This window comes from Oratosquilla oratoria, chromosome 27 (genome assembly GCF_046742065.1).
Source record: "Oratosquilla oratoria isolate Oo_2021 chromosome 27, ASM4674206v1, whole genome shotgun sequence".
NCBI lineage: Eukaryota > Metazoa > Arthropoda > Malacostraca > Stomatopoda > Squillidae > Oratosquilla > Oratosquilla oratoria.
The window spans coordinates 38,273,247-38,292,624 of record NC_134803.1 but is presented as its reverse complement, the minus strand read 5'-3'; the positions used below and the strand labels follow the sequence as shown (position 1 = coordinate 38,292,624).

Below are 19,378 nucleotides of genomic sequence, written 5' to 3'. Positions count from 1 at the left end.
TGGTGCACCCACCATCCAGCCTTTCCAAGTTACCTGAGGCGGCTGGTTGACCACATCAAATAACTGTCCAGGATGTAAAACTTCACCCCATACCATACAAGACATTATGGAAGTCTGCATTGTACACAATTATGCACACCAATAACACAAAATATACTCTATAAGGGATTTATGAGAAAAACTCCATTCCAGCCATGATGTTCCTCAAGGAGACTGGGCTATGCAGCCACAGTCTAATGAATGACAACAACAACTAATAACAGTATATTCAAAAGAACGGGGTTACCTATACAAATGGTTATTTACAGATTTTCTATCTTTTAACATTTTATTAAAACAATACTTTTCAAACAATTTACAGGTAAAATAATAAGCAAATTTATCAATCTAATTCACAATATTTCAGATAAATATTCATATTACCTTTAGAATTCCTGTTTTTCTTTTTCCATTTCCTTCATCATTTTCTCTTTTTCTTTTTGTCTTTTTAATCTTCTCTTTTCAAATCCTTTATATTTCTTTTTATTAACTTTCTTTCCTAGAGGTTTTATCTTAACTTTTTTGGCTAAGGAAGTATATTCTTCTGTTTCCTTCTTCATGACTGTCAAGGCTTTGTTACTCTCTGCTTGCATTTCTCTGTGCGGATCGATAAGTATCCCTGTCTGAGTTGGATACTTCCCAGAAAAGTCAGAAGACACTAGTGGGTGGGAGAGCATCTGATTGAGTTGTGCTCTTTTCTTCTGAATTTCTCTTTTCATTTGAGCTGCATTTTGGGTCACAGCCCTTTTTTCATCTTCGTCCAAATCATCCCTGGAATATTCAATTATTATTTGTATGTGAGGAGAGCAAATAACTCTGCCATAACAATATATACATATACCAAAAGAACCTTTCCCCCTTATAAAGAGGGTGGCCCAGTGAGGGCATAAACCCATCCTTCACTCATCAAGCACCCTTTGTTGTCCCTTCTGTTACATGCAATGATTATTCAGATTAACATCGTAAACTCCACCTCTAATCTTGGCTCCTCCTGGATGATAGGTCATCCTTGTATCTTGCCCACTGCCCTGGGTCAGAAGCAGTGTCGCAAGACACAGCACATCCACAGCAAGACCGCTTCATTAAATCATGCAGAAAAAGAGAAGATGGGGAGAAATCCCTTTGGTCTGTATCAAATTATTTTTTCACACATACTCCCTCACCCCCCATCCCCCACCCACTCCACCTCATGCATCACAATATCATCTATACACAACCATTTTCCATTCACCCCTATCTTCTGTCTTCTCCCATCCTTCCTCAACAGACATTCCCCTCTTTCCCAATGCCCCTTTTACCCCATCCATCCATCTCATCCTTGGTCACCTCCTCATGTTCACTCCTTCTACCTATGCCTTCCACACCTCTTTTACTAATCTTTCTTCACTCATTCTTTCCATGTGTCCAAAACATCCCAATGCTCTTTCATCAACCTTATCTTCCTACTCCCTTTCTAACCCCATTCTCCTCCTCACCCCCTTATTTTTATAAGTAAATAAATATGTATATATCTTACTCATCTAGAAGCAATTCAGCTTCCTGGGCTGCCTTCTTGAGCCAGTTGTCCTCAACACTGCTTTTGCGCTGAGAGTACTCCAGCTTTTCCACTCCACGAGCTAAATTGACCCTTTCTTTAACCTAAAATAAAGATAACATTACATTAAAGAAAATTATGTACACCCAATCCTTGCAGGAAGGGGCACTTTGTATATTGACATATAGATAGACAATCCTTGCCCCTCACAGCCTCATCCCACAAAACACTGCTCAAACCAAAGGCATATAGAAAGACACAACTCCTCCGCAGCAGAGTCCAACAGTCAGACCCGGTTCACCCTGACCCCCTCCTCATTCTGATTTGATTTTGATATGGTTTAACCACTTCCATACGGTGACGCCTACATAGGCGTCATGAGGAGCAAGTGGGTACGCGATGATGCCGACATCGGCGTCTTGATTATATTTATTGTAGTCGCACCTACGGAACCTCCATTCTCTCTAAACTGGCTTCATCATATTTTCTATGGTTATCAAAATTCACGGATGAAAGAGAACAAACGATTGAGCACTGACTTTATTTTTTATAATGCGATTATTATGACGCAACATCGCACGTCAGGCAGCTAATGCTGCCAGACATGCGATGTGCCCTGGAGTGAAGAGGTTAACATCACAAACTCCCCCATATCAGAAGGCCAGGACGATGCCCCTCACAGAGGACTTTGTCCCTCCCCATTCACTCAAAAAAATTTACTAAGCAAACATGAAGAACTATTTAGGCCATGAAACTCCTTCATCCACTCGCAATTTTTCTCCATTGTAAACAGCCACCTAATCATCACAGAAGACTCACCTGTCTAAGAATCTCTATGTCCACTGGGAATGGTGGAAGATCAGCCTCTCTTTTAAGTGTAGTACATATACGATGATAACAGGTTGCCTCTTTTCCATCCACAAGAAGAACACTAAGACCTTCTTGGGTGGCACGGGCTGTTCGGCCACTGCGATGAATATATGTCTGTAGAAATTGGGTGAATATTTGTAAAATCTTTCCAACTAAAGATTAATTCAAAAGGTGGGAATAAACATGTTCATAAAACCCGATTCATGGAAATTTGAGATATGTTACATGACTTTTGTATTTCCCTTGGAAATCATTCATAAATCAAACTTCAACCTACTTCGACAGTCCTTGGGACCTGGTAATGAATAACATGCTGGATATTTGGAATGTCCAGCCCTCTTGCTGCGACATCTGTTGCCAGGAGAAAACCACGAGGATTGGAGGAGAATCTTTCCAAGCTTTTCAATCTTTGTTTCTGATGCATTGAAGCATGTAAGGACTGAAAACAAATCAAGAAATAACAATCAACACCATTTCAAACATCTACATATGCCACCTTATAAGGGGGTAGCCAGCCAAGGCATCAAAATAATACATATACACAATAACATAATACTCCCAACATCAACTATCATTTTCATTATCAGTGCATTCATTGTTTATGTCCCAGCAGAGGTTTGCTAAATTGAGGATCATCTGCATCACTATCACATATATATTTCATATGAATTTAAGCACCACAACACAAATGACACAGACCCAATACCAAAGAAATATAATCCCTTCAATCAAGTGATAGTTCCTCAGCTGAACAAAATAATTTTCCATTAGCCAGAATATCATCCATTCCAGTCACTATCTTACCACAGGACTTTAATGAGACAATACAATAGTACAGAACCCCATAAGCTGAACAAAACTGCCTGACATGAGCCAGAACAATAATAATAATTGTTGCCTTGAGTTTCACATATATACATATACCAAGGACTTTTCCTCCCTCACATGGGAGGTAGCCAAAGTCATACATATGTATGTATACTAAAGTCTTTTCCTCCCTCACAAGGGGGCAGCCAAAGTCAAAAGGCATACATATGCTTTCACCCGCTTTATCTCCACATACTCCCATCATTCACCACCCCTCCCTCCCTCTTTTCTTGGCTCCTCCAGGATGATGGGTCATCCCTGCATCCCGCCCATCACCCTGGGTCAGAAGCACTTCAGCAAAACACAACACATCCACAGCAAGGCTGCTTCATTTAATTGGCAACCCCCCCTCTCTCTGTCCCCTCATGCAGAAAAAAAGGAGACAGGGAGAAATCTCTTTGGGCTGTATCAAAATATCATTCACACATACTCCCTAACACCCCCCATCCTCCACCCACTCCCATGCATCACAGCATCATCCATACACAACCATTCTCCACTAACCCCTATCATCTGTCTTCTCCCTTCATTCCTCAGCAGACATCCCCCTCTTTCTCACTGCCCCTTTCACCATATCCATCAATCTCATCCTTGGTTGCCCCATCATAATCACTTCCTCCACCTCTGCCTTCCACACCTCTTTTTCTAATCTTTCTCCACTCATTCTTTCCATGTGACCAAACCATCCCACTACTCTTGTCATCCCTATCTCCCAACTCCTTTTCCATCCCTATTCTCCTCCTTCCTCATTTCTCACTGTATCCAGCCTAATAAACCCTACCATACTTCTCACATTTCATCTCAAATACATTTAAACTTTCTCTTCCTATCTTATGTTCCATGTCTATTTCTCATTACACTTTTAAAACCCCCAAGGCATTTACTTGCTTCTATCAATCTAAATTCTATCTCCACCTCCACTCCTCCTTTTCCTGCCACATTTGCCCATAAGTATCTGAAGCTATCCACTTCCTTCAGCCTCTCTCTCTAAATACTTGCTTCCAATTTGCTACCATCCTCTCCCCTTGTACATCTCATTTCCTTACTTTTACCCAAATTTATCTTCAACTTCCTTCTTTTGCACACATTCCCAAACTCCATCACTAACTTCCTTAATCCCTTCTCTGATCCTGCTACAAGCAGTGTTGTCAGCAAAAAACAACTGACTTATCTCCCATTTTCTTTAACCATCTCTAATCCCCAGCCCATTACCCTTGCATTTTCCTCTTGCACCACCCCATCCATATACACATTGAACAGCCATGGCGACAGGACACATCTATTGAAATAAACACCATGTTAGGACAAAGCCTTTATTAGTACAATGTTTTACTTGTAACAACTTTTTCATGTACTTGACAAGCTGTAACAAGCAAAACATCACACTAATAAAGGCTCCGTCTTCACTTGTGGTGTTTATTTCGATAGACTTGTCAGCAACTGCCACTTTCATACAACATGACACATCCCTGGTGAAGTCCCATCTTTATCTCAAACCACTCACTCTTTCCATTTCTAATTCTAACACAGACCCTACTATTCTCATAAAAAAATCTTGACTGCTCTTAACAGTTTCCCTCCTATTCCATATATCCGCAATGCCTCTCACAGTGCCTCCTGTCTACCCTGTCATAAGCCTTTTCCAAATTGATAAAGGCCCAAAAAAACATCTTTACTTTTTCCTAAACCTTTCTCACATATCTGCCTTACAACAAAAAACTTAGCCACACAACCTCTACCTGTCCTAAACCAACACTGTTCCTCACCAATTACTCCCTCTAATCCTCTCTTAATCCTTTCAATCAAAACCCTCCCAAGAGACTTCCCAACTACACCAACACTGATCCCTCTGAAACTATTATGCTCACTTGCCCCATTTTCCCTTGTAAAGCGGCACTATACAAGAACTCCTCCAGTCCTCCAGCAATCTACCCTTTTTTAGACAAACATTAAATAACCTCACCAGCCAGTCCATCACTGTACATCCCTTTTTTAGACACTCCACATGACACCCATATAACCCAGGTGCCTCACCTGCTCTCATAATTCTAACAACTGCTTTCACCTCATCTTTTCTTATTTCTCTCAAATTTTCCTCATTCATCACTGTCATTTTCTTAGTGCTTTTCACTGCAACTACCTTCCCTCCCTATCCTCCTTCACATTTAGCAACTCCCTAAAATACTCTATCCATCTTCCTCTTACCACCGTCACTTCCATTATCATCTATCTGGTCCTTTTACCTTTTCTTCTCTACTTGATTCACCTCCCCTTCCTCTTTTAATCTCCTTCCAAAACATCTTTTTATTACTTTCAGAATTTTTTGTCATACTCTTCCCCCATTTCACATCTGCTCTCCTTCATCTTATGTTTTACTTCTCTTCTTTGTTCTTGGTACCTCTCATATGTTTCTCTTGTCCTATTTTGCAACCGATCTCTGAATGCTTGTTTCTCCTCTTCTACAACCTTCTTTGCTTCATCATCCCACCACTCACTACCCTTATTTCTATTTCCTCCCATTGAAGGAATAGTAATGGCTGCATGTTATTGTGAGGTTAAAATCTGCTAAGTAGCATGCACCTGATACTTTAGGGTCTATATGGGGCGTCCCTACAGACCAGAGCCACACATCATTTTGTGTTGGAGGAAATCTCTATTCACATAGAAATTATGCCCCTTTATTATACTGCAACTGTCCCTCTGTTATGCTGTTCCCTCACCACTTAATAGTGTCCTGTACCACTTCTCAGCATATATATTTCCTTTTCTGGCGAACATTGTGGTAGGGGAGAAAGAATACTATGGGATGGGGATAGGACTAGGCATCTACCCCAAAGGGGACATTCCTTAAAAAAAAAAAAATTGAGTTTCACTGACTGGAAATCTACAGCATCACAGAAATTGACAACAGTCTCTGAACCCTTCTATAGATCTCTTCAAGAATAAACTTTGAACTGTTATCTATAAGTGTGAGAATGTTTCTATATCACCTGCTGGTGAGAGGAAGAGGAGGGGAGCAGTCATCAGATACTAGCTCTCCTTTATGTGAAAAAGTGAAGGAAAAATTGTCTAAAGAATGTGTGCCACCTCTTTGGGGTTTCACCTCCAGCTGAACTGATCAGGATTTCTTCAATATTTAGTCTCTCAGGGCCATCACAGGCAGGCTCCCTTCACTGATCCCAAGAACCAATATAAATCCACATTTTGCATCACTATACTGAAGGCATTAAATAGTTATGGCACTAGCACATGTATCTATTTCTAATGTACTGGCATCTACAAATATCAATATGCTGACAAAAAGATTCCAGTATCCTACCTGTGGTCCACACTGGAGGAAAGTGAACAGACTCTGAAGTCTTCTGACACAATCGACACTGTTGCAAAAGACCAAGGTGCGTCCTGGGTAACGTTTCAGGAAATAGTATAGATAAAAATCCTTCTCAAACTGAAAAGAAGGAAAAGATTTCAGACCTTAATGAATTGATAAAAAAATTAATGATACTTTCACAGGGTATCTACAAATATATATATATATATATACATATAATATATATATATATATATATTTTTTTTTTTTTTTTTTTTTTTTTTTTTTTTTTTTTTTTTTTTTTTTTTTTTTTTTTTCCATAATTATAATATATTATATCCATATATCAAGGACCTCTTCCAGGGAGGTAACCAGCCAAGGCACAGACCCACTCCCACCAATTCCACTCCGATCCACCACCCATTTGTTCCTCTCATCTTAGATATAACATATTACACCACACTTATTCTAATGTCTCCCTGTGCACCTATACCAATGCCAATGAAAGTTAAATTTATCTCAATTAACCCTTTTGCAGCATTCTATAATTAAACATTAATTCTATCTGTCAATGGGTAATTTTATCTTACTGAGGGAAAACCTTGAATATCAAGATTATACTTACTTTGTCACAGACTATTTTGGCCTCTGTTAAACTTGCAGCGGTTCCAAATTTTTGTGTTATGTCCACAATCTTCGGCTTTGGTTTGAGACCTATCATCTTCATCAGCTTCTCAATTTTCATCTGCGACGTAACTTTGACAGACTGGAATGAAAGATCACAGTCAAAAAAGTCACTACCATTTGAGATGAAACATTTATGCATTTCCAATAACCAACAGTACAGTATGATCTCTCATACAATCTTTTATTAATTTCACATTGAGATATATATATATATATATATATATATATATATATATACATATCAGATAATTTTTATGACCGTTACGCAGAGGATTCAAACCTACTGCTCTGGCGCCAAGAGTAGTAGGTTCGAATCCTCTGCACAATGAAACACACAAAACACTCTAGGAATAACCATACATTATAGAAAAATACCTTAGTTGTGCACATCTAAAGTTTTACCAATATTTCATAGATTGGGTTAGTATTGTTGCATTAGATTAGGTACATACATATACCAAAGGCTTTCTTTTTCCTTACAAGGGAGGTAGCCAAAAAATAAAGGCATAAAAACCACTCCCACTCATTCCATCCCCAATATACTCCACTCCCCTTCACCCTCTTCCCTCCCTCTTGGCATCTTGCCCACTGCCTTGGGTCAGAAGCAGTGTCGCAAGACACAGCACATCCACAGTAAGGTTGCTTCATTAAATTGGCAACCCCCCCTCTCCATCCCCTCATGCAGAAAAAGAGAAGATGGGGAGAAATCCCTTTGGGCTGCGTCAATTTATTTCTCACACATACTTACTCACCCTCCATCCCCCACCCATTCCCCCTCATACATCACAGGATCATCCATATACAACCATTCTCCATTCACCCCTATCTCCTGTCCTCTCCCATCCTTCCTCAACAGACATTTCCCTCTTTCCCAAAGCCCCTTTTACCCCATCCATCCATCTCATCCTGGGTTGCCCCCTCATGTTCACTCCTTCCACCTCTACCTTCCACACCTCTTTTACTAGTCTTTCTTCACTCATTCTTTCCATGTGTCCAAACCAACCCAATACTTTCATCAACCCTATCTCTCAACTCCTCCTCCACCCCCACTCTCCTCCTCACCTCCTCGTTTTCCCCTCTACCTAGCCTAGTAACCCCTACCATATTTCTGAAACATTTCATCTCAAACACATTTAAACTCTTTCTCTCTTATGTTCCATATTTCTCCCCCATACAGTGCTGTCGGTACAATCACCCCTTCATACAATCTCCTCTTAGCATTCATTCCCAAATGTCTATTTCTCATTACACTTTTTAATCCCCCCAAGGCACTTACATATATTGATAAATTTATATAATTCTTGTCACATCAAATAAACTCTTTAACCCAATCATGCCAGTTGCAGGTTTTACCCAGGCTAACGCTACATGATCACATACTCGGACCAAAATGGAGTCTTCATAAATTATAAAACCATTTCCCCAATATACATCCCAGCTAACTGAACAAATTCAACTGATCAATTCAATCTTAATCTTCAGTTCTCTATTGTAAGAGACCATATCCACAAAATATTGGGCCATAGCTGTCAGATTAAACTATATATCACTCAGAGATGAAACTTTGTACTGTTGTCAGTATTGTGTGAATGATGTATTAATGTGCATTATCCAGAATATATGCAATGGTAAACGGTATAACTAGGTCAAAGTAGCTTTCTAGACACTTGTTCAGACTCCAAAATCAATCATTCAATGCAATTTCATGACACATCATTCAATACAGAAGTCAAATACATGGTGAATATTGATATACAAAGAGAAATGCAATTTTCCAACAAACTCATCAAAGGCTAACTAAAAATGCATATAGCCACACCTTCAACCATCCAAAACCCCATCTTAACACCTTGTGGATGAAGGGTCATCCCTGCCCCTGCCACCCTGCTCAGGTCAAATGAAATGCAGCAGGACACATACATACATATACCAAAGGCTTTTTTCCCCCTTACACAGGAGGTAGCCAAAAGAAAAAAACATAGAAACCCGCCCCCATTCCATCCCCTACATACTCCACTCCCCTCCACCCTCTTCCCTCCCTCTCATCTTGGCACCTCCTGGATGACAGGTCATCCCTGCATCTTGTCCACTGCCCTGGGTCAGAAGCAGTGTCACAAGATACAGCACATCCACAGCAAGGCCACTTCATTAATTCAGTGACCCCCCTCTCCATCCCCTCATGCAGAAATGGAGAAGATGGGGAGAAATCTCTTTGGGCTGCATCAATTTATTTCTCATACATTCTCCTTCATCCTCCATCCCCCACCCACTCACCCTCATGCATCACGGCATCATCCATACACAACCCTTCTCCATTCACCCCTATCTTCTGTCCTCTCCGATCCTTCCTCAACAGACATTCCTCTCTTTCCCAATGCCCCTTTAACCCCCATCCATCCATCTCATCCTAGGATGCCCCCTCATGTTCATTCCTTCCACCTCTGCCTTCCACACGTCTTTTACTAATCTTTCTTGCAGCATGACACAGTTGAAAATAATCTCTCAAATTCTAAATAGAAATTAATTACAGTAGTACTTCCATATACATACTTTCTTCTTCACAGAAGCCCTTTTAGGAGCTTCATGAACGGTGGTAAGAGTGGCTGAAAAAACAAATGTCTGTCTTTTGGTTTTGGCCTTTTCACTTGAGTTGATTAGTTCAAGAAGATCCTGGAGTTCTCTAAAATGGCCTCTTTCCACCATTCGGTCTGTCTCATCAATAGCAAGATATCTACAAACAAAAAGTTAATCAATACAGAATCCATTCCATTAATAAATACACTGTATATATACATACATACATATTCCAATGGCCTTTTCCCCCTTACATGGGAGGTACCCCAAGTCAAAGGCCCACTCCCACCCATTTCATTCCCACATACTCCACTCCCATTCACTATCCCTCCCTCCCTCTTTTCTTGGCTCCTCCTGGATGACAGGTCATCCCTGCATCTCACCCAGTGCCCTGAGTCAGAAGCAATGCAGCAAGGCCACTTCATTTAATCAGTGACCCCTCTAGGAAATAAATCTGGACTTATGTCCACATTATATTAGTATGGGGCTACTTCTACTTCACCACTGTGGTGGGAGGGGAGCAGTTGCCAGCTCTCCATGTATGAAAAGGTGGAAGAGATAAAACTGAAGTTGACAGAATGATCACGAGTCCGGTCCACAGAACAAGTGTCAGCCCCACAGAACTGCACCTCCAGATAGATGTGAAGGAATTGACAGGTTTTGAAAATGGGCACAGGACCACAAGAAGGTACCCATCAATAGTCCACCTAATGATGCATTTTTGTCATATAATAAAATGTATGAAAATAAAGTTTTAAGTTTTTACTTCATACCTGATGCTTGTGACTTGTGCGAGGTGTGGATTGCCCTGCTGTATGAGCTCCCACAGTCTCCCTGGAGTTCCGATGACAATATCGGGTCCTTTAAGCAACAGCCGTTCTTGCTTTTGGGGTGCCATTCCACCAACAACAACAGTTGTATTTATGTCTGTATGAACTAGGACAGCATCCAAGTGACTCTTGACCTTTCCAAAATATCATGATATATAAGTACATGTATCATAAAAATGATTGACTGATGATTCAGTTTAACATCACAAATTCCCCCTATCAGGAGGCTAAGACAGTGCCCCCTAACAGAGGACCTTGAAACATGGAATTTAATTAACTATACCCTTGGTCCAACTCATAAGTGGCAGATTCGAACTGCCATCACCTCAATCTCTGCCCCAAGTAGCGACACTCTAACCCACTTAGCCAGCAAGCATCCATAAAAAATTAATATACAGAAAATAGAATATAATAAACTAAAAAGTTTAATATATCCAACATGAATTCTATTAGTAGACAAAAATCACGACAAATCTAATGAGGCTGAAATAGATTTAATGACAAAAAATATACTTCTTGGTGAAATATAAACATCTACACAAGGAGTAAAACAAGAAATTATGAGTTAAGTAATTGACATAATATAGAAACAGCCAGTTAACTAGCATTAAATGAAAAAAGTCAAAATTAGTAAATCCATTTCAGGCTAAAAGTTGCACCTACTCTGCATAAGTCTACCAGAAAATCTTATTTATAGCTCAAATCAGTTCTAATTAAAGGTAAAAAAATTCAATACCTGTATAGCCAACTCTCTTGTGGGTGTGATGACTAAAGCCCGAAGTTTCTTGCTGCTATCATAAGCCACATTTACATTGTCATCATTATCCAGAAAATCAAACTTTACATTGTCTATAACTTTGACACAGCCGATGCCATCATCTTGAATCAGATTCTCATCAACTGTTTCATCTCCTGACCCTTCTGCATCATTTTCTTCTTCATCTTCCTCCTTACTAACTTCAAAACTTGAATCACACTCATTATCACCATCTTCATGTCCAGCAATGTCCTCCTGAGTGTCCTCTACCCCTTCCAAATCTCCCTCCGTTTCTTCATCACCTTCACCTTCCCCATCATCAACACCACTATCCTCATCACTATCTTCATCACCATGCTCTGCTTCGTATTCTTTATCCCTCAGAATACCGTGGATGATCGGAATGCCAAATGCTAAAGTTTTGCCACTTCCTGTCTCTGCAGCTCCAATAACATCCTTTCTTCCTTTGATAGCAGCAGGCAAAGTCAAGCGCTGAAACAAAATTTTACTCACTCATTGTGCAGCCAATTCATTAACAGATATTTCATGCCATATCATTTTCTCTATAAAAATGAGACCACTTTAAAACTCAGCCTTGTAAAATTGTAGTTTTCATGCTTAACCAAACTAACCTTGTGTTTTGAGTCATGGCCCTACATTTACACAAACTAAAACCCTTCCCCATTGACTGGGAAAATTAATTAGGAGACCAGGAAGCACAAAATTTTTTAGATGTGGTACAAGATAATTTTTTGAAGCAACTGATTACTGAGCCTATGAGTGGAGATAATACTTTGGACCTATCTATCCACATACCAAGGGCTTCCCCCGTCCCCCTTATAAGGAAGGTAGCCAAGTCAAAGGCATGCATCCCCTCCCACCCATTCCACCCCCATCCACCACCTTTGTTTCCCCATTATTTTAGCTCCTCATGGATGAAGGGCCATCCCTGTCTCCTACCCACTGCCAAGGTCAGGATGCAATGCAGCAAGACACAATACATCCACAGCAGGCCTGTTTCACTTACATGGTGACCCCCCTCCCCATCCCCAAATACAGAAAATAAAGAAGACAAAGAGAAATCCCTTTAGACTGCATCAAAATATCATCCATACCTCTATCTCCTGCCTACTCTCTTCTTTGCTCAACAGACATTCCCCTCTTGCTCAAAACCCCTTTCACCCCATCCATCCACCTCATCCTTGATCATCCTCTCAACTTCACTACACTCATCTCTGTTTTCCACACCTCTCCTCACTCATTCTTTCCGTGTGTCTAAACCATCCCAATAATCTTTCATCAACCCTATCAGCCAGCTCCCTTTCCACCCCTGCCCTCCTCTTCACCTTATTTCTCACTCTATCCAACCTTGTAACCCCTAACATACTTCTCAGACACTATCTCAAACACATAAACACTTCTCGTTTCTGCAGGGCATTAGGATTTATTGCTAGGACAGTTACAAACAATCGTGCAGATGTAGTTATTAACCACTTCAGTACGGTGACACCTACACAGGCATCATGAGGCACAAGTGGCTACACGAGGATGCTGGCATCAGCATCTTGATTATATATATATTTTTAGTTGTACATGAGTTACCCCCCAGATTCTGTGAACTGGTTTGATCACATTTTCTGTGTTTATCATTACTCAGTGTAAAAGAGAATGAGTAATACAGCAGTGACTTTATATTTTATAATGCAAGAAGTGTGATACAAATTACATATGGCAGCTGATGCTGCGCAAGAGAATTTGAGTCATACTGAAGTGGTTAATCTTTATCTGGTGACAGTCAGACCCATTCTTGACTATGTGAAATAGACTGGGTTTCTGTCCTATAGAATGGATATTAATTCACTAGAATCAGTACAGAGGCATATTACCAAAATGATACATGGGCTCAGAAATTCACCTTACAAAGACTGGCTTAGACACCTTAACTTATGCTCTGGAAAAATGAGGGGTGTGGGGTGATCTAATAGGGGTAATCCAATGGGTCAAGGGCATCTACAAGGGTGATGCAGGCAAGGTTATATAAAGACAAGGGCAGGACTCGTAATAATGAATTACATTGGACAAATTTAGGTTTAAGAAGGAAATAGGCAAAAACTCAATTACCAATTGAGTGGTTAATGAATGGAACAGACTTAGTAACTATGTAGTGAGCACCGAGTCTACTGGTTACATTAAGAAAATATAACTTTTTAGATAAGGATAAGTGATAAAGGACATGGAGCTGCCTAGTGTAGGCCTTATGGTCTCCTACAGTATCCTTGATTTCTATGTTTTTATGTTCTTAAGTCAAATCTAGTCCAGCTGATGGGGCAATGGATTGATTAATTGCATCAGTTTCAACATACCCCTGTGATGAAGTAATAGCATTTGTCATCTTTAAAAGAACAAGTGAACTAGACAGAAGATTCTTTTTTGCGTATTTCTACCATTTTAAGGAAAAATGAATAAACTTTACCTGAATTTCTGTTGGCTGCTCAAAGCCTAGTTCAGCTAATGCTTCCACAACAGGTTCTGGAACAAACATATTCTTCCAAATGGTGAAATCTGCATCTATTCTATGGCCTTGACCAAAACCTGGGTGTTTCACTTTGTCATAACGTGCTTTCTTAACCACCTGTTTAACTTCTTCCTCTTTTTCTGGCTCAAAGTTCCGCTTTAAAACATACTTTCCTGCTCCAGGTTCATTAAGGTTGTCACCACCTTCAATATTTGAAATTTGTTTCTTCTTTTTCCTCTTCTTCTTCTTCTTCTTTACTGAAGATTCAACTGGAATTTCATTACTTTCTTTGCTCACACCTTCACCGTTCTTCTTTTCTGTTTCACTTTCCTCTTTATTAGGTTTCTTCTTCTTTTTCTTATTCTTCTTCTGTAAATTAAATTTGATTTGATGAAAAACAAAATATATATTTCAAATTCCACTAATACATACATACATATACCAAGGCTCTTTCCCCCTTACAAGGGAGGTAGCCAAAAAGAAAAAGGCATAAAATCATTCCCACCCATTCCATCCCTGAATACACTCCACACCCCTCCACCCTCCCTCTTATCTTAGCACCTCCTGAATGACGGGTCATCCCTGCACCTTGTTCACTGCCCTGGGTCAGGTTGCAAGACACAGCACATCCACAGCAAGGCTGCTTCATGGGTGGATGGGGGGTGAGGTAGTATGTGTGAGCAAAATTTGACACAGCCCGAAGGGATTTCTCCCCGTCCTTAAATTCCACTAATATAAGTAAAAAAGTTACAAGATAAGATCTGCTACTTCAGGTTTCAGTGGCTGAGAACCCACAGCTGCACTATGAGTAACTAGTCCTGAAGCACTGGACTGTTATCTATTGTACTAATAAGAGTTTATCTCACCAACTTATAGGTTAGCAAGTCTTTCTATCCAAACTGCAGTACTCCTCAGACCTTCCAGATTACAGAAAACTCTGTCTTATCACCTGCTTACTTCCCTTTGCACCCCATTCATATACACACTAAACAACCATAGCAATATCACATAACCCTGAAATAGGTACACCTTCACCTGAAACTACTCTTTCCATTCCTGCCTCCCACAAATGCTCTACTATTCACATAAAAACTTTTGATTACCTTCATCAAACCTTCCCCTACCCCACACATCCACAACACAATCCCTTACCCTTATCTGGGGAAACTAAACATGCATTCATCTAATCCACTGCTAAACTTTCCTTTAGACACATAAATAATCTCACCAGCCATTCCATCATTAACTACTCCAACCTTTGTCTAACTTTCTGCTTGACAATGATCTAATATGTACCTTTCCAGCTTTCATCTAATACAATACTCTTTGCATTTTCTCTCTTGCTACAGCCTTACTCTTCTCTTATTCTTTATAGCCTCATTCCTCTTTTCTGCCACCACTATCTTTACCTCATCACACCATTCACTGCCTTTCCTTCTGTTTCCTCCCATCCTCTTCATCCCAGTGAGTCTTTGTGCACTTTAACACTTACTCATATACCTACATTCTTCCTTTACTCCCACTTCTTTTATCTTTCAATACATTCTATACTTCTCTCAGTTTTGCCTTCTATTCTTTCTCCTTTCAGCACCTCTGCCTACCTCTTAGTCTCTTTTCCACCAACTAATGACCAAACATTCCACCTGTCTCATAATATAGGTGGGAGGATCTGAAAGCAAAATCTTTTTTGACTATAAATGAATGACCTAACTCTATATTTAATGAACACAGGTTTATCCTCACCTTCACTATCTTCCCATCCTTCCATACCTCCCTTTTCACATTGCCATGTTGACCTGGCTTGAGCAAAACGTATGACGAAAGTTCCTCAAAGCCATTGAGACCTTCAAATTCTTTTGCTGAAACAACCGGCACTGCAGCCTTGCCTTCTACTTTGGGCTTGGCAGGTCTGTACTTGTTCTTCACCATGATCTGGGGGTGATAAAAGTCAGTCATTCAAAACATAAGTCTTCCCACAGTTAAATAAGTCTAACAATTCAGCATTCCTGTTAGAAAAAAAGGCAAGTTTCACCTTTTGTTCTATTTCTTATGTACAAAAGATATTTTCAATAAATTGTAAAAAAAATTATTAATAGTATCATAACTGAACTTTTAACCAATATGATATATCAAATAAGTTACAATAATGAGTTACAATGTTTTAATTTTTGTTGTTTAACTCCTGGAATAGCTAAAAATTAATTAGTCTAAGGACAGAGGCTGCATAGGGCATATGCGCATCTGACACAGGCCCTTTTGGAAATAAGGACCATGACCATGTTCAATGTTGACAGCAAACAGTGCAATTCCAGAAACACACAAACACAGATATTCAACCTAACCTATATTCAAAACTAAGCACCTTTTTTGTTATCTAACTCTGACAATACTGTATTGAAAAGAAATTCCATAAAAATAAATAATCTTTCAAATGAAAAAAAAAAAAAGTTAAAAATTGTGTTTGTGTACAACTGGAATAGAACCCAGCCAGCTTACCACATGAAGGCCCCAGAAGCCTCAGCTCCCACCCTAAGGAGGGAATGGATGTGACAGGATGCGTGGTAAATAATTCAACCCTGCACTAGACTAACAATAAGAACTTCTGTTGGTTACAGTACACATCCTATTGCCATGCAGACTAAAATTCATTACCAGACCAAGTGGAACTAAATAAAATTATAACGAAAACACAAAACAGACTCAGTGGAGGATCACCATCATGACTATGAGGCACAGACCTCAGAAGTACATCAAGTATTAAGTATTAAGAAAACCTGGGTATCTTAATTAGTGGCACTCTCAGTACATAACAGAGACATTATCATTATGATATTGTTTAATGCCTGAAACCCTGTTTGAGTGTTTGGAAGTTATTCCATCCATTATTGATGCAGCTAGCTAGGTCAATATGAAAATGGAATTCCTGATATTTGAGCTGAAGTAGTTCTCATGGGATGGAAAAAGTCGCTATGAGTATAATGCAATTTGATTTATCCATCTAGCTGTCCTAGTTCTCGAGATATTGCATTTTGAATGGAATTAAATCGGGCCTATTTTGTCCGAGGAAATCGGGCCGAAACGTGCGGTCTGACTGATCGCCGATCAAACGTAAACAATGACGGTTTTTACTGACAGGCACAATTTTATATAAAAAATTAGCATATGGTTGCATTATTTGACCTATTTTCTATAAGATGTGTGATTTCCATGTAATTTGATCATATAATTACGTTTTTATCCTCTGCAAAATTACCCACCACAGCTACGAATACCGTAAAATTACATGAAAATCACACATTTTAAAGAAAATAATTTGAATAATTCAATTATATGCAAGGTATTACGCTAATAACCCAATAGTAACAAACTTAATAGTGTAGTTTGATCCATACCACCAGTGATCATAGATAGCGGGCAGGACGAATCGTAGCTGTGGTCCGTAATATTACGGAGGATGAAAACGTAACTTCTCTTCGATCAAATTACATGAAAATCACACATTTTAAAGGAAATATTTAAAATAATTCAACTATAAGTCTATTACACTAATAACATAATAGTAAGAAACTTAATAGAGTGAAGTTTGGTCCATATCACCAGTGATAGATAAGATGGCGGGATGGATGTTGATGTTGTTATCCGATAATCCGACCCGATAGAAAAAAAAAACTAATTTTAACAACCAATTTCTCAGCTCTACCGTAACATACTGACTTTATTTTGGTATTAGAATAATCCACGATACTAGTAGTTTTGGTTAATTATGGTCAGTTGCCCGCACAATAAATTTGTTAGCTCATTTTTTACGTTGAAACATATACCAATTTTTGATATACTGCTGAATGCAGGCCGCCATGTTTATCTAATGTTTTTATTGACCGACATGTAACTGATGATGTGAATGTTTGAAATTTATTACGATCGTAGTAAATACACTCACGCAACATTTTTATTAATTAAATTTCCCGCGGTATGTAAATTTGGCCGTTTGAACGGCGTGCGCATAAAATGACGCACTATTGTGCTCGTCATCGACGGTGGCGCCTCTGGTGGTGTTTGACCTACCTAATGCAGCCGAGATGGATCTACACTGAGCCTCTGAGGCCCCCTGAGGGACAATGCAGCCTCTGTACCTCACCACGGTGACGTAATCCTGCTTGACAAGGTTGTTGTATGGTGAAAAGTGCATGTAAAGTTTTTTGGGTATGTTGGTTGGAATGGATGTGAACTGTGCGAATGAGGTCTGAAATCAGTGTAATTATAATCAGCTCAATCATACGTTTACCGTTTTATATATTCACCAAAAAGAGAAAAAGTTAATACCAGTGAACGAATATTTACCAAATTCTAGTCATGACAACTATTACGAATATTTCTACTGCAGTACTGAAGTTCTAAACCATAGTAGTCCACTCTAATTATCTAATAGCTAAGCTAAATAAATATTGTTAACAATTTAATAAGAGACAGCAATTAATTTTCCTGAATGGTAATTCCAATTTATCATTCCATGTGCCAAGTGAAGTTATATATGCATATAGAAGTTCATGTAAAAAGCATAAGATTTCGTATTTACTTACAATGATTAGTCACTTCACACGTGTTTTGCCCTTCCAAATTTCCCAGCTGCGACATCCAGTCTCTAAATGTAAACAAACATGAACATTCGATAAAGATCGAAAATATATGAAAGGTCAAGAAAAATGTATGCTAATAAAAAAATCAAAATTAAGAAAATATAGAAAATGAGCTGTCAACATCTTACTTTAATAAATTTTCTTATAGAGTACTAATTTAGAACTTGTACCCATGGCTGGCACTTATGAGGATAGTAGTGAGAAAAGCAAAGTGATGATAATAAACACATCACTGGAGGAGAGAGAATGTTAGAGTGAATAGTGATAGACATGTGAGGAATTGCAGTCGCCTTGTCCCTGTATGGACTTGTGTGGCTTCTTTTATTTCTGTAAGCCTCGATTTATGCTAGTTGGAAGAATCTTTGGTAGTTTTTACCACTATCACCACGAGCAATGAACTTTAAAGATTATATAACGAAGAAAAAATTCTACCAATATATATTTTATTTTGCGAGCAACCGGCTGCACCCGACCTCGCTACGCGGGGCTCGGCCCTTTGGGCGGGCTCGCTTCTCTCACAGGCGCTTTAAGCCAATCAGTCGACTCCGGTGCCGTGACGTCACCGCTCTCGGCCATTCATTTGTCTTCGTTGCCGTGACATCACCACCCTATTAGACAATTAGGGGCCGGAGGGGACGTGTCCCCTTGAGGAATTTCCTGTTTCCGGTCCGATTTATATCGATATCAACAGGAATTCATTTATTAGTATACAGATTTTCATAACCATTCCAACATATACATGTTTAGATAATATTCCT

General features: G+C 39.4%; 1 protein-coding gene across 1 annotated transcript; it reads right to left on the bottom strand.

Annotated features, from left to right (window-relative positions):
* Positions 1–309: 309 nt before the first annotated feature.
* Positions 310–18,631, bottom strand: LOC143039977 (ATP-dependent RNA helicase DDX24). The gene is made up of 12 exons (XM_076210478.1): positions 18,564–18,631; positions 15,727–15,915; positions 13,942–14,352; positions 11,448–11,960; positions 10,655–10,845; positions 9,858–10,038; positions 7,246–7,386; positions 6,630–6,758; positions 2,721–2,882; positions 2,393–2,557; positions 1,556–1,677; positions 310–810 (listed from the first exon to the last, which is right to left on the bottom strand). The coding sequence occupies exons 2-12, from the start codon at positions 15,910–15,912 to the stop codon at positions 426–428; spliced, it is 2,586 nt and encodes an 861-aa protein (XP_076066593.1). The 5' UTR covers positions 15,913–15,915; positions 18,564–18,631; the 3' UTR covers positions 310–425.
* Between the last annotated feature and the right edge of the window lie 747 nt (positions 18,632–19,378).